Source organism: Trichosurus vulpecula, chromosome 2, assembly GCF_011100635.1.
Source record: "Trichosurus vulpecula isolate mTriVul1 chromosome 2, mTriVul1.pri, whole genome shotgun sequence".
In the NCBI taxonomy this organism is placed as follows: Eukaryota; Metazoa; Chordata; class Mammalia; order Diprotodontia; family Phalangeridae; genus Trichosurus; species Trichosurus vulpecula.
The window spans coordinates 304079669-304095703 of NC_050574.1; the positions used below are offsets into that span (position 1 = coordinate 304079669).

Here is a 16035-nt window from a genome sequence, read left to right on the forward strand (position 1 = left end):
GTTACTAAAAAGGGAAAGAAACGAACACAGCTAATATAAACATAGATTTACTGCAAACCTTGCTAACAAGCTATACTTTCACCTCCAAGAGCACTTCCGCTGCAAAGTGTAATCCTGTGTAACAGAGGGACGCATGAGGATAAAGGATTTCAACACCCATGTAGTAGTGAACGTGAAATGGCAAAAGCACTGAGAAGATGTAGGCTGAAGTACTTAATAATCATTTGTCCTCCACCAGGATGTAAACTCCTTGTTGTTTTTGTGTTTGCATCCTCAGTCTAGTAGAGTGCCAGGCACAAAGTGCTTAATAAATGCTTGTTGGACTGATGTAATCATAAGCCAGTCACTTAAGCTTCCCTCAGCCATTTCCTCATCTGTAAAATGATGGTAAAATTAGACTGCATACTTCACAGGTGGTTGCACATGATGTACTTTGAAGACTTTCAAGAACTATATATATTTGAGTTCTCATTCTGACTTCTGTTAACTTCAACATTCATTTAACCTCAGTGACTGAATAGGTAAGATAATCATTATGACAAGATGGCAAAATCATCCTGGTCCTTGTATCCCCAAAATAATCTCATACATATTTCACTACTACGAATTCTGGCCCAGCCCCATCTTGCCCCCCCCCCCCCACACACACACACAATATCTTCTCTTTCTGCCTCTCAATTTTCTTTATTTCACTGTCAGTTATTCCTTTGCATCTCTCCCCCCAAGCTCTCATCATCTACTGCCTGAAGTGCTAAATACTGAGAGTAGATGTGTACTAACATTCCCAAGCAGAGGATGACATGATGATTATGATAGCTCTTGTATGACTGGTAAGCGCTGAATCCCCCTCCCCCACCTTATACTCAAGGTCAATTATTTTATCAGAAAAGGAAATGGGGTATGCTTGGCATTGTTTACTTTTTGTCAAACAGGTATTGACTAACACTAGGATCACAGTCCCTAAATGGTTTCAAACTGATTTTAAAGTTAATGGTTCTAAATCATTGTAAGTATACATTTTGGGTGCTAGAAACCTAACCTCCTGTTCTTTTCTTTACTCAACCCTTCTAAACATAAGTTCAATATTTAAAAACCAAAAGAGATAGCAATGATACATGGACATCCATTTGAAGCACTGCTATAAGATCAAATTCTACGTCTTCAAGGAAATATCAGTAGCTCTCCCACCTTCCATCTACTCCCCCATTTTCCTTTATAAAAATAAATGACGCTGGTGAAGTGACACTGTTCTCTTTTCTTTTTTTTCCTTTTTGGAGGGGGGAAGGCAAGGCAATTGGGGTTAAGTGACTTAGCCAAGGTCACAGAGCTAGTGCTTGTCAAGTGTCTGAGGCCAGATTTGAACTCAGGACTCCAGGCCTTTCCCCTCCACCACTGTTCTCTTTTCATGATCCCTCCCTCCCCCCATCTACTTCCCAAATCACTTTCACCTGTAATGCAGGACATACTTGGGCACCTGTAAGACAGCACAGTATAATGGGCAGAGCACTAGACAAAGAGCTAGGAAGCTGTGGATTTAAATCCTACTTGCTCCTACTATTGAGAAGAAAATAAGACAAAATATATAACATGTTTTGCAACACAAAGTACAAGATAAATTCTCCTTTCTCCCCCTCCCTTTTCCTTTGTGTCCTATTATTGTTATCTCTCTTATAAGCTAGGAATGTGTAAAGTGCTTTCATATGGCCCTTGCTATACCAAAGATCTGGCTATAGATCCATTTGAATCGTGTTCTCCATAAATAACATGTGGGGGAGAGGGAGAAGAGTAGATAAAGTCCAAGAAATATAAAGCCAATATCACATGCTTTGTCCTCCTCCCCTAACACCGGCATTAAAATGAACGACCCTTGTCTAACAACAAGTCAAGTTAAAAAAGTCAAAATTGTTTTTTGGTGAAAACTTTTATGGTCCTGCTCAGTACTTCCTTCCCTAGCAATGCTATGACAGGTTCCAAGAAGTACCAAATAAAGAAATTCTATAAAGAGGTGTGAAAGATAGCAGCTGCCTCTGATACACCAACAATGTGTATAAGCACAAGTAGAGACATGAAAATATATAAACTTTATAGTGAAGAGACCATGAGAATAGGAATCAAAAGGTGTGGATTCCAGGTCAAGCTCTTAACAATTACCACTTTATGACAGGCTCTCAGTGCCTGAATTTCTTTACTTTGTCAAACATTTTTAAAATGGTCTCTACAGGGTAAATAATACATATGACAACATAGGGCTATATATTTCAATTTCCTTATTATGGTCAAAGTGTTGGAGATAGGGGAATGGAAAGAGCCCTTGTCTGCTGTACCCAGGTCATGGAGTGCACAGTGACCATGTGATTCAATTTTGACTTCTACTCTTCTGAAATCATGAGTTTCCTTAATAATCTGCAAATATCATTGCCAATAGCTGTTAGTAACACAAAATGGGCATTCAATAAATACTTATGGAATGGAACTCAATGCCTTAAGTTTTCTAAGATGGATTCTAACACACTGGACTTTAGCCTTCCACATTAAATTAGCTATATCCTAAGTCAACCTAATTTGTTGAAAAGTCTATCTCCATTTCTTCCATTATTTTTTGTTAGAATTTGTAAGCTTCTCCTTATCTTTATGAAGAAGGTAGTAATTTTACATTCAACCTATGTGAAATCAATCTGCACCATGCAGTCCAAAGATATACTGGAACATCAGACTATTTGGGGTCACCAACTATTTCCCACTGTATCAGTCTGATAGCCAGGTATTGCAGTGGGCAGAGTGGTAGGCTTGGAGTCAGGAAGACCTGAGCTTGAATATGACCTCAGAAATTTACTAGCTGTATGGCCTTGGGCAAGTCATTTCAACTGTGTGCTTCAGTTTGTAGATGCCCTTAAAGGTCCATCAGATCTACAACCAGCATTCTGGTATTATAACAGTTAAAGAACTGGGCCCAGCCCCAGCAAATCAGGACTCAAAAATCAACTCCACCACTTCCTAGCTGTGTCTGACCTCAAGCAAGTCATGTAATCTCTGTAAATTTTAGTTTCTCCATCTGTATAGTGAGGCTAAGAAGGCTTTTGTTAATTCTTCGTGTCAAATAAGGCATTATCATGTTCACATTAGAGCACTTTGCAGTGATTTATGATTTATCCTGTTTATAGTTTGTTTACACGTGGCTGTTTGCAGGTTGTCCTCCCCATTATACTGTGGGCTACTTGATAGAAGAGACTTCTGACTTTTTTTGTATCCTCAATACTTCAGCACAGTGACTGGCAGAGAGCAGGCACTCAATAAATGCTTAATGACTGTTTCATTGAGCTACTTTTGGGGTTATTTACCCAGGAGCTTGGTTCTAACAATTCTCTACAATGACTCAAGTCCAGATTCTTGCATGCACTTCCTTTTTGAAGGTTCCTCACAATTTAAAAGGCTTTTTGCTCCCACTATCTTCCCAAGGGCAGCCTTGCTCTATTACGTTTTGAACAACTCCTTTCTCCTGGTGAGATAGAATCTGCAGTACCATAAACAGTTAAGTCTTCAACTAATTTAACTTTTAATTAATAAAAAGGACATGAATTACTCATCTAAATGCTATTACAACAATATACTATGCTTACTGTTTACTAGTAACAAACAACACATCTGCTCAAATAGTCACTACACAAAAAAGGTTGAGAGCTGGCATGTGATTGCTTTTCAGAAATGGTTAACTCCAAGGACTTAAGTCTGGATTGCCTTAAAATATGACCTATTACAGATACAGCAAATATGATATCATCATACAGAAAATGCCTCAATGGTCATCACACTATCTTTTCTACTCACCACTTGCAGACTGTATCATGTTACCAGATCTTTGGACGTCATCAAATTTTGTAAAAATTACATTTAACCTGTTTGAAATTAAAAGATAAAAAAATAAAATGTGGGATCATTTATACTCAGTTATGTCAAAATAGAAATGAAGCATCAATAAATGCTGGTAAAAATATTAAGCATGCAGTCACAAACTAACATAACTAAAAGTGTGAGTTATACCATTCTAAACAGAAATATTTCCTTGAATGACTTGGCTTCTGTCCTGAGGAGAGATAATGTTGACCAAGTCTGATGAAAGTTTTCAACATGTACTAATATTATATAACAAAGGATTTTCTCTGTCTAATAACATTTACTAATTCTAACAGAAATAACTTAAGTAACCTGTAAAAGACTTCAATTGGAAAAAAAAAATTTCCCAATATTTATTTTCACTTTGAGATTTTTTTAAATAAAAATCTCACCAGTTAGTCAAAGCATTCCACTTTAGAAGCTCAACAATCAAATGTGAAAGGAAGGGGTGGAAAAATCACACCTCAAAGAAAGAACCGTAAGAAAAAGCATCCTAACAAAGTAAAAAAACTAATGAACTAAAATACAGACTACACTCAAGATTTAAAAGCAGGACTCACCTTCAATGACCACCCAATGCACTCATACATTTGATACCCATTTTGATCACCCAACTTAGCACTTCCATAATTTAACCCTTTTCTGTCCTGTCTTGTAATGGCCACTAATTGCTTCACTTCTTTTCTCCCCAACTCTAGGGGCAAGGCCTACACCAGGACTTCGTTTCTATGCCCCAACATATTCCAGTACCTCCTACAGAGCAAGTGCTCAAGAGTTACTTGTTAAAAATGAAATAGGAGAAGAGCATTAACTTGGGAATCAGGCTGCCTATATCTAAACGCATCTCTATCACTTGATGATTTATAGCTCTGGGCAAGAAAGTCATTGAATCTCTCTGGTATCAATTTTCATTAAATTCAAAAATATTTATTAATAAGCCTCTACTGTGTGTAAGGGGACTGGAGATACACAAAGAACAAAAACAAGAACCTGGCTTCAAGGAGCTTACATGGGGCGGGGGGGGGGGAGGAGAGAGAAATGTATAAAAAGCAGCATAGCAAAGCAGCAGTCTGGTTTTAAACTCAGGGCCTGGCTTAAATTCCCACCTCTGCCACTCATTACCTGAGTGACCTTAGACAAGTCACTTGGCTTTCCTGAGACTCAGTTTCCTCAACTGTAAAATGAAGGGGTTGGAACAGATGGACTCTGAGGTTGCTTCCAGCTCTAGATCTATGCTCTATGTTAACTATGATAAGAAAGTATTAACCAGGGGTTGGGGGGGGAGGTAATAGAGAAATCGAGGATAATGACACTAAGGTTATGAATCTCAGTGACAAGGAGGACAGTGATGCCATCAGCAAAAATTGGGGAATCTGGGGCAGGCACAGGTTTAGGTGTGAAGATTACAAATTCAAGCTTGAGTTATTGATTAAAGAACTAGCTGGAGATAGCCAAGGGCCTTTTGGAGATGTGGGGCTGACAAGCAGGAGAGAGATCAGGACTACACAAACAGATTTAGGAACTATTAGCATAGCTGAATCCATGGAAACAAGTGAAATCATCCAAGATGAGAATGAAGAGAGGAAAGTGAGGAGGCCACAGAACAGAGAGCCCTGAGGTACACTCCCTCCTATGTGCTTGCAAGAAGGAAGAGGAACCATGAAAGAAGAATGAGAAAACAATCAGATGGGAGGAGAAGCAAGAGACAAGACTATCACAGGAATCAATATGAAAGAGGGTGAAATAAGGGGGTTGGATAAACTTAGGTGACTTCTACAGTTCCCTCCACTATAAAATTCATTGATTCTATTAATGATATCTAAGTTTCACTTCAAAGATATACTCCACTGATTCCACGCTGTTTTTAACCAAATGTCCATGAATCCTTTTTTCCCTCCTGGTTTGCCGGCACCTAATCTCTCAGAACACAAACAGGCCTGAGCTGCAAAGCCCCAATGAGGATTGCAAAGGAGTTGTATAACAATAACCTTGAACAACAATTAGCTGCCAGAAAACACCCTTTCAAATTTGTAGGACTAGCGCCTCTGGTGTGAGACCTTGTCAAGCCCTTTCCAGGGCTGCGCAGCCACCTCTGGTGTCCCCCTGTCACCCAACCTCACCTGTGACTACAAGAAGCTTTAGCATGTGCAGTAACCACATCCTAGTAAACCATCTCAGCAGAAGGGCTAAACCAGGCTGAAAGTAACCAACAGGCCTCAAACCTGTCAGTTAAGGGGATGTCTACCCAAAGCACAGGAAGACTTTCCCAATGGAATAGGCAGATGAGAATAATTTGTACAAACAGTCACGAAGAAGATTGCTGAAGCAAGTGCTATGGAGGTCTTAGAACCTGGTCAGGCATCAAAGATGCCACTGTATCCTAGGCTAGCACCAGTCGTTTTGACTTTGGTCTTGCTACTGAACTTTGATGACTTAGGAAGAAAGAAAGAGGCTGACAACTTTGTACAACTCTGCTTCATTTAAATCCAATTCAGCCTTAAGTCATCACCTACGAAGACATCTTCGACAATGAAGGATAAACAATAACCTCCAAACCTAGTTATCATGGGAACCAAGAGAGGGCCTTTGTGCCTCACATGCCAAGGAGCACAAATAGCTTGTAGCTTCCTCCCAGGTGCAAAAAGTAGAATACTTGAATTCTCTGTATTAACATCTATAGTACCTTTAGAAATCACTGCTTTACACAAGGTTCATTCTTCCAACTTCATGTCCTTTTAAATTGCACTTCTTTTTAAGAAATTAGTCACTTGGATTAAGTGCCATGCACTGTTTGAATGACTGCACAGGATGCTCCCTGGACATGTGTGGTAACAGAAGATGAAGTCCCAGCTCAAGTTGTGCAACATGGACAACTACAGAGCCAAAAGAGTCAGAGCAGAATGCATGTGTATGTGGGTGTGGGTGTGGGTGTGGGTCTGTCCCCATCCATTGAGTGAAAAGGTAATGATTTTATTCCCTTTGAGAAGGTTACTATTTTGTGCCTTTTGCATATGTATAATGCAATGATTTTAGAATAGTTTTACAGCACTAAAGTTCTATTGACAAAAACAAGTTAATTCCCAGATTTTCTTCATTCCTTTTAAGGTACATATGCTAATACCACTGCTAGTCCTATATCCCAAGACATCAAAAAGAGAGAGAGAGAGAGAGAGAGAGAGAGAGAGAGAGAGAGAGAGAGAGAAAAGACCTATTTGTACAAAAAATACATAACAGCAGCTCTTTTTGTGGTGGCTAAAAACTAGAACTCAAAGGAATGCCACGCAATTAGGGAATGGCTAAACAAGCTGTGGCATATGATTGTAATGCAACATCATGGTGCTATAAGAAATTACAAACAGGATGATTTCAGAAAAATCTGGAAAGACTTACATGAACTGATGCACAGTGAACAGAACCAGGAGAACTTTGTACGCAGTAACAGCAATACTGTTTGATGAAGAACTGTGAATGACTTAGCTATTCTCAGCAATACAATGATCTAAGATAATCCCAAAGGAATAATGATGAAGCATACTAGCCACCTCCAGAGAAAGAGCCAATATTAATTGAATACAGACTAAAGCATGCTATTTTTCACTTTCTTTAATATTTTTTTCTTTTGAGTCTTCTTGTACAAAATGACTAACATGGAAATGTTTTACATAATTGCACACATAAAACCTATTCTGATTGCTTACATTCTGGGTGTGTGGGTGGAAGAGAGAATGGAACTCAAAACTTTAATTTTAAAATGTTTTTTAAAAATTGAAAAAAAAGATACATATGCTAATATGAAATGACAACTTCACACTTAAATATAATTCCTATACAATTAATTCTTTACTATCCATGAGCATATGAATGGATCACAAAATGTTCCTGATCAGCCAGGAGGAAGTCAATCAGATGAATAAGGGAAATAGGAGAAACTGACTGACTCACTGTCACCTGAAACCAAATAAATATTTTAATGACTACCTATAATTTTGGATTATCTGAAGCTTTTTATCCAAAAGCACCAAGAAAGTAACTTAAAAAAAGTTAAGCACATCTGTGTGACAATTATGCCTGGAACAGTAAGCTACTATGTTAAAACTATGATAGTTAACTGGTCTATGCTACAGTGAAATGCTAAAAGAAGGTTATTACTGAGGACCAAAGTTGTTACATGCACAGCTCCTGTCTCTTCCACGAAGACTGTCACCAGGCAAAAATAAGCCAGAGCCTGATGGCATGTGGATATTACTGTGCTAACAAGACACCCGGATGAAAGGTAGAACTTAGGGATCTCCTGCTACTATGAGAAGATTAAGACCCTGATAATAACCTATGTTGTTGGCTTTAACTCTCAGCATTCCCTTTAACATGCCTTATACTCCAACCAAACTAGAGTACTCAAATAGCCAGTGTTTTCTTCCATTGCACCTGTCTGGGGTCAAATCCTAGTTCAGCTACTTACTACCTATGTAACCTGAGCCTCAGTTTCCATATCTGTAATAGGAAAGTGGAAGACTAAACGATTTCTAAGGTCCCTTTTGGCTACAGATCTCTCTTCCTGTTATCTTATTATCTGTGCCTTTACTCAGGATATTTTTCTTTTCCGATAATGTCTTGCCTTCAACCTGCCAATTATTCAAAACCTAGATCAAATGTTACCTCCTCCTACGGCTTATCTCCTCTTATGTGTAGTTTACTTCCCCTTACTTGGACCAAATACAGCATAACTCTACTGGTCTTATCTATATAGTGATTTAGAGTTAATATATGGTATTTGTGTGAAATTATAAAATGAATGAAAAACCATTTCCCAAAAGATTACAAAGTGCAGGAAATACAAACAGAAACCCGAGACTGTTCCTACATTAAAGGAGCTCACATCTAATTGGAAAGCGCCACTCCCAACAATAGCTGTGAGTCTGGATGGTATAAGGATAAGGCAAATGATGAAGACCCCTTGAGGATTTGTGGGGCCTGGTTCATGACCTTTGGAAAGGGTTGGAGTGGAGCTACGGCTCTGGATTCTTTTGTGTGTGGGAGGGGGAAAGTGGGAGCAGAAGGTAAAGAGAGGAAGTCAGGGTCTAGCCAAAAGTGAGAAAATGGAACTGATAAGAAAGTGGGGACAAGGAAAGAAGAATGGACTCTGAGATCAGTGGAAAATGGGCTATGGCAGCTGGAGACGCACAGAGTCATCTGTGATATTTGCTCTTGTTGGGAAGAACTTTAACAGTTATTATCATAGCATTACTGTGTAATTGTGTATGTGTCCTATGCCTTACCAGATCATAAACTCTATTTTAATTATCTTTATACCTCTCCCAAAATGCCTAGGAAGGTGCTTTGTGGTGTTGTTGAAGTGTTTCAGTCATTTGTGACTCTCTGCGACCCTTATTTGGGGCTTTCTGGCAAAGATACTGGAGTGACTTGCCATATCCTTCTCCAGCTCATCTTATAGATGAGGAAACCAAGGTAATCAGGGTTAGGTGACTTGTCCAGGGTGACACAGCTAGTATGTGTCTGAGACCAGATTTGAATTCAGGAAGATGACTCTTCCTGATCCCAAGCACAGCACTCTATACATTGTGCCACCTAGCTACCCTAAGGTGTTTTGTACACACTGCTTAAATGGTTGCTGAAAGAATATGAAACTAAGGAACTAACAAGAATGACCCAATCTGTTTCCTTATGTTCTGTTGTACAGTTTATTTTCAGCAAATACATTTTGTTAGTTGCTAGCTAGAAACTGGCTATCTTTTAAAAAGAAAAAAATAAGGATATTTACTTAGACATTTTTTCAAACTATAACAACCATTCAAAGGTAAGCATAACTAAGTTAATTGCTTATGCATTACAATATATTACACAATATGCTGGTGGACACATGACAACAACAAAAAGTCTATTAGCTAAACTTGAGTGAATGAACCCTCAGTTACAAATGGCTGCTTGTCTAGGTACATATGAGGTCTTCATTCTTAAAGCTTCACGCTCCCATTTTTATAAATTTTGTCAACTGAAAATAGCCTCTCCATGAGTTTCAACAAGTTGGCACCAACTTTCAAAAACAAACTTCTTCAGATTTAAAAAAACACAATGACAGCATGCACCCTGCTGGCCCAAGAGATCCATCACTTTTAACTAAGAGTACATTAAGCCATAAACTGTTAGAGCAGTTCAGTTTCACTTTCTGGCACTGCCACACATTTTGACATTAATACTGGACTAGGCACAAAATTGCTATACTCTGCATAAAGCATCACAAAGTAACTCTGTATGCTTAGATTTTTTTTTGCTCTATTTAATAAATAGCCACAGTATAAACTGGCCTAATTCACTAGTTTTTAACTTGAACTCCACATGCTGAACCACTCATATTCCATGTGGGAGACCTCAACCCAGAGAAAGATTTTAGTAAGTTATCTCCCATTGGATTTAATCTCTAAACTCAACTCATCCTTCTGAAGGATAATGGCAGTTAACTAGACAGCTTGGCATTCTAACCAAAAGCAGGACACTTAGATCCTTCATTCCATCTCCTCCAAAGAAAAGTGGATTGATCTAGGGGTGAGTCACAAATTCTTTAAAGCTAAATTCACCCATTTGTAAAATGCAATTATTATGCCTGTCCTTGTATTTCACTGATATTATTATTGAAATTACTGACTGAATCCTATTTTAGCCTTTAGTACTAAACAGCAAAGATCTCTGTATAAAAATATGCAAGTATCATAAAATACTAAATAATAAAATAATGTGTATAGGCTCTTGGATTTTCTTATAATGTATTCTACTTGTCAAAACAAGGCACTTCAACAATGTCTAGAATCATGCCTTACTTTCATCACAAGATGTCCTTAACTAATGACCAAACTGAGAATCACTAAAATACTCCACTTCCATAATTAATGTCCTGTCTCCTCACTCACATTACTTTGTACTTATTTTGTATTGACTTATCTTTATGTATGTTTTTCCTCCTAGATGGTCTAAAGGCAAGGGACTGTTTGTCTTTGGATCCTGAATTCCTGACACAGAGGATCATAATAGGCACTTAATAAATGATTGGTAAATCAGTGAATAAATGGCGAAAGAACAGATCTCAAAACAGAAAATGACTTTTATAATACTCGTGTCATCACAGGATTATAGAATAAGAGTGGCAAGGGGCCTTAAAGTCCCTCATCTAACCCCTTCATTTGATAGCGGAGAAAACTGAGGCCCAGTGAGGGGAAGTGATTTTCCCAAGACCACCCTGGGAGTAGGTGGAAAGACCAGAATTTAAACCCAGGACCTTCTCATTTCACCTTGCCAGCAAATGACGACACAAATGTCAGACCATACCTACTTAATAGGAACAGTCAAACACTTGGACATATACATGAAACACCATTATATGACATTACGTTATAAACCATCTTTGTTGTTTCTAGCAAACGTTTAGCCAAGTCACTAACTGCATATGATACAATTTAAGGTGCTGTGCCAAAAGAATTGTGAAAACAGTCTGAGAACAACCTGTACTTTTCTTCAGCAATGTCATTTTAGATGCATTTACACCACTGCTTCAATGTTGTAGTTGTAGCTCAGTTATAAACTCCCTATGCACATTCTCAGGTAGGAGTAGGAAAGGGAGACAGGAATAAATCAGCCAGGACCCACAATAACGAAGAGGCTGCATTGATGGATACCCACTGTGCTGGTGCTACAGAGAAAAGACTGCCCCAAAGAAAATCACAGGTTTAGGAGACAAGCCAAATACACAGGAAAAGACAATACAAGACGGTAAGGCATAAGTCCTGTAGGAAGGACACTGACAATAAGTGCTACGGAAGTGTTTTCAAGAGGTTCTTGACAGTATTCAGATTTCAGATTTCAGATTTCCTAGTCAGAAGTTGCTAAATCGACATGTCCTCCACCATAAAATTTATTATTTTCTTTCCCACCTTAGCAACAGAATTCTGTCTTCAACAGTCCCATTAAATGAAGTTATCTGGCTCATTTACTACAGAAAAAAATTATTCCAGTGCAAATTCTTTGTAAATGCAAAAGAACAACATATGATCATCATTACTTCGCTGAGGATTAAATGTTGCAAAGTAGCTATTCAATTTCTCCCCCAGAATTAAGTTACCAGAATCAAATGCTAGTATAGACAAAATATACCACATAGTTCCCTCAATGCTCACCTTAGAAACATAAATTATGTCTCCTCTTCTCTCATGAAGAGTTAGAGGCTCTCACAATAAATCTCCCTCTCTACTGATACAGATAAAAATAAGAGTGTACAAAGCATCTATACTTAGGCAGACTGGTGTTTCACAGATTTTTAGTTCTTATATACCCTGCTGATTTTTTATACTGTTGATTTTTTTCACAAGATTAGAAAACTATGTTGTTTCCTCCGTAAAGGAATGTAGAAAGTGGCTAAGAAATCATGCAAAGACCTAAAAACCTTCCCAAAGATATATGAGTTCATTCAAATTTAAGGAGATTAAGGAGACTATCTCTTCACTTATTCAAAATGATTTCACAGAAGAACAGTATTCTCAAATATATTTTAGTGAACTACATACAAGAAAGTACTGCAAGAGAAAGAAATTTCGAAGTACAATAAAATGAAGTAAAAGTAGCTGCTTGTAGGATCAGAAAAGATGAAGCCAAAGATATAAAAGGGAGTACTAACGAAGAAGGAAAATTAAAGCCTCCTTCAAATCATTCCAAATTGAAGACTTTATTCTTTGATGATCCATCAGAATCATCCTTCCCTACCTTCAAACTCACTTTGTTGTCTCATCCCTCATTATCCAGCAGGCCCAAATAAACAGTCAGGGAAATGTGAAAACTAAACTGAAAAATCTACTGTGCTCACACAACAAAAAATTCTAATATGATGCATCAGAATTCCAGAATATTCAAATACTCAAGTCGGCCACTCACAGCCAAATATAACAGAAACTTAACTTCTAAAACAATGCCTTCAAACATGAGGGGCCACATACTGTTTGGACTCATACCCAGTTAAGTAGAAAGTAAGCTGCCAGAGCCTAAGGCACTGGGAAACCTCTCTCAATAACAAGGAAAAAAAAACCAACAGCAGCAAAACACCAGGTTCTTCCACTGGCTCAAAGACTTTCAAAGAAAGTGAAGCTCCCTTCTCCAAGGGAGATGGATCTGGAGTTAAGAGGACCCAAGTTAGCCATCCTCGGCTCTGCTACCTACTACCCACGTGAGCTCAGGCAAGTCCCTTAATCTCTCTGGGTCCCAGTTTCTTCAAATGTTCTATGAAAAGGCTGAGTTATAAAGCTCTACTCCACTGTCAATGAAATATGAAAATCAACCCATCTCGCTTTTTGAAAATAATTCTCCATTTCTAGAGACTTAGGAAATATACCATAGCTATTGATATGTCCATGTAACTTCTTGTACTTCCATTTAAACTAATATCATGATCTCTGAAAATCATTCTGTAAGTTGGCCATTTTAAAAAAAAGTGCTTGGGATTTAGGGCAACAGGCCACAATATAACTCAGAAAGTATATTCTCATAGCGTCTCTTGTTGGAGAATCCAGTGACTCTCTTTTGGCACATCTGCTTGAGAAACGTCAGTGGTGATAAAAAGCTAAGGATTAATCTTGATGTAGAGAAAAGGAGCTGAGGAAATGGGTTTGAATGCTGCCTCTGCCACCTATTTGTGTGAGGTGGAGTAAGTCTAAGCTTTGGGCCACAGCTTCACCATCTGTAAAACGAAGGGACCAAAGAACTTCTACAATTCACTCCAGCTCTCAGTAAGTGACCAGTTGGTAAACCCAGACTGTCTGTACTAATGCCCTATTATTTCTGACAAAGCAGATGGAAGAAAGAAAGAGGCTAGGCCAAGCAGGATTACATAGAAAAGAACGTTGTGACCTGTTCAGTAGGAGCACAGAATTGTCCCCAGCCCAGTTCTGTTCCTGACTAACTGAGTGGGGATCAGGAAGGTCACTGAGCCTCTCTGAGTCTTAGTGTCCTGGACCATAAAATACTGAAGTTGAATAAAATCTTTAGTTTTTCCTAGCTCTAAGAGTCTTTCTCATTGTGCTTGGACTTCCCACAGAGCAGCTTGTAGCTAAGCAAAATGGCCTGAGATTCTATGGATTTATAATTTCCATCACAGAAACAATTTATACAAATACAATTCATTATTTTTATAAATTCCACGTCCATAATCCAAAAGACTTTTGTGAAGGGTCTGATAACATGGAAATTATCACTATTAAATCAATGAATCAATAAACATTTATCAAGTACCTATTATGTTCCAGGCACTGTGCTAAGCACTGTGGATACAAAAAGAGGCTTTTCTACTATAACAGCAATGGTGGGACTGAATCTCATCTCCCAGGACTCCAGAAGACCCCATTTAATAGAAGTTTTCCAGAATTAAACATTAATTTTAAACAATTAAGCATTTATTAAGCACTGATAGGCCAGTCACTTTGCTAGAGGCTGAAGATGGAGATAAAATGAAAGAATATTCTTTGCCTTTTAAGGAATTAATATTCTTTTGAGGGAAATGTAGAAATAAATAAATACAAAATAAAAACAAGTTAAATTGATAGGAGGGCACTAGCAGGTAAGGGCAATCAGGGAAGACTTCATGTAGAAGGCAGCATCTGAGCAGAATTTTGAAGGAAACAAAGGATTTTAAGAGTTGAGGAAGGAGAACATTCCCAGGCATGCATGAAAGCCAAAAGCGGTGGAGTGTCATGTGTGAGGAACCACAAGAAGGCCAGCTGGGCTTGGCCAAAGAGCGAGGAAAAGGAGCAACGGAGGGGAAAAGTTGGAAACGTAGGCTGAGGTTAGATTGTAAAGCATTTTAAAAACCAAACACAGAAATGTATATTCGATCCTAAAGGCAAAAGGGAATCATTGAAGTTTATTGAGTAGGAGAACAACATGGTCAGACATGCATGTTATGGAAGAAAATCACTTTTGGCTGTTGCCTGTAGGATGATTTGGAGAAGGCAGAGACGTTAAGTCCAAATGGCCCATCAGGAGGCTGTCGTAATAGTCCTTGCAAAAGGTAATAGGGGTTTCAACTAGGGTGGGAAAGAAGCAGACTGGTACAAGAGAGGTTATATAGATAGAAAAATAAAAGCTAGTTTCATCCTGAATTTACTTCTAAAAATACTATAAGAAGAAAAGTTAACTGGAAGAAAAGTATGGGGGGGAAGGGGGGGAAGCACTAAAAATAGAAGAGTGTAAACTCACCGAGACTGTGGTAATCCTTTTTTACTGAGATCTGCCCTCACACGTTCTCCTACATGTCTGTAAATTTCCACTAAGCTGTTTATTGCTGAGTCTCGAACCTACACACAAAAGAAGATATCTTATAACATTTATTTGTAACTTTATAGCATTTCTTGTTGAAAAAACAATAGATCACAAACCATCCCACCTTTTTAAATGTCGTATTTACCTAGGAACAATTGCAGTCACAAGCTCTTAACTACATTCACCTAGATAAAGAGAATAATCTACTATTCGCTGATTTTTAAGGACATTAATATGACTAAAGAAATAATTCAGGTACCTATCATGAAGTTTTTCCATGTGAAGGGAGACACTGTTTAGTATATATTTATGGCATTTCTATTCTTTGAGGAGAGTTATGTTGGAATATTATTTAAAATCACAAAAATCAAAATCATAACATTTCAATTTTAATTGTATGAAATAGTGAGGCAAAATAACGCTATACACAAAGGACCTGCGATTTTATTAGCATAAAGAAGTGCTACGTGGGACCTCCCTCCACCAACATAGATCGCAGCCTGTCTGTGACTTAGTAGATGGGTCCTAGGAAGTGGACCGCTATACACAGAGTTTAAGTGACTTCTCCAGGGTCAAATGGCAAGTAAATGTCAAGAGGCTAACCTTCCAGACCCCGGGTCTAGTACTGTACTCACTCATTAGCCAGGAAGCCTCTAAGAGTAATATGCTCAGAATAATTAACAGAGGAGTCAGGAAACATGTGGTCCAGTCCCGTACTGCATCTAGCTAACTAGCTCTCGCCCCTCTGGGCTAGCTTCCTTAACTGAAAAATGAGAGAGCAGGTCTGAAAACCACGGGGTCACTTAGAGTCAGACACAATAGAGCAACTGAACA

General features: G+C 38.4%; 1 protein-coding gene across 3 annotated transcripts in view; it reads right to left on the bottom strand.

Annotated features, from left to right (window-relative positions):
* The window catches only part of CLASP1 (cytoplasmic linker associated protein 1), a 357318-nt gene that overhangs the window by 207367 nt on the left and 133916 nt on the right, over window positions 1-16035 (bottom strand). For all 3 annotated transcript variants that reach the window (XM_036744771.1, XM_036744772.1, XM_036744770.1), the window contains exons 7-8: window positions 15139-15236; window positions 3826-3893 (exon numbers count right to left, since the gene is read on the bottom strand). In XM_036744771.1, coding sequence (XP_036600666.1) covers window positions 3826-3893; window positions 15139-15236 — 166 coding nt within the window. The remainder of the gene's footprint in view (window positions 1-3825; window positions 3894-15138; window positions 15237-16035) is intronic.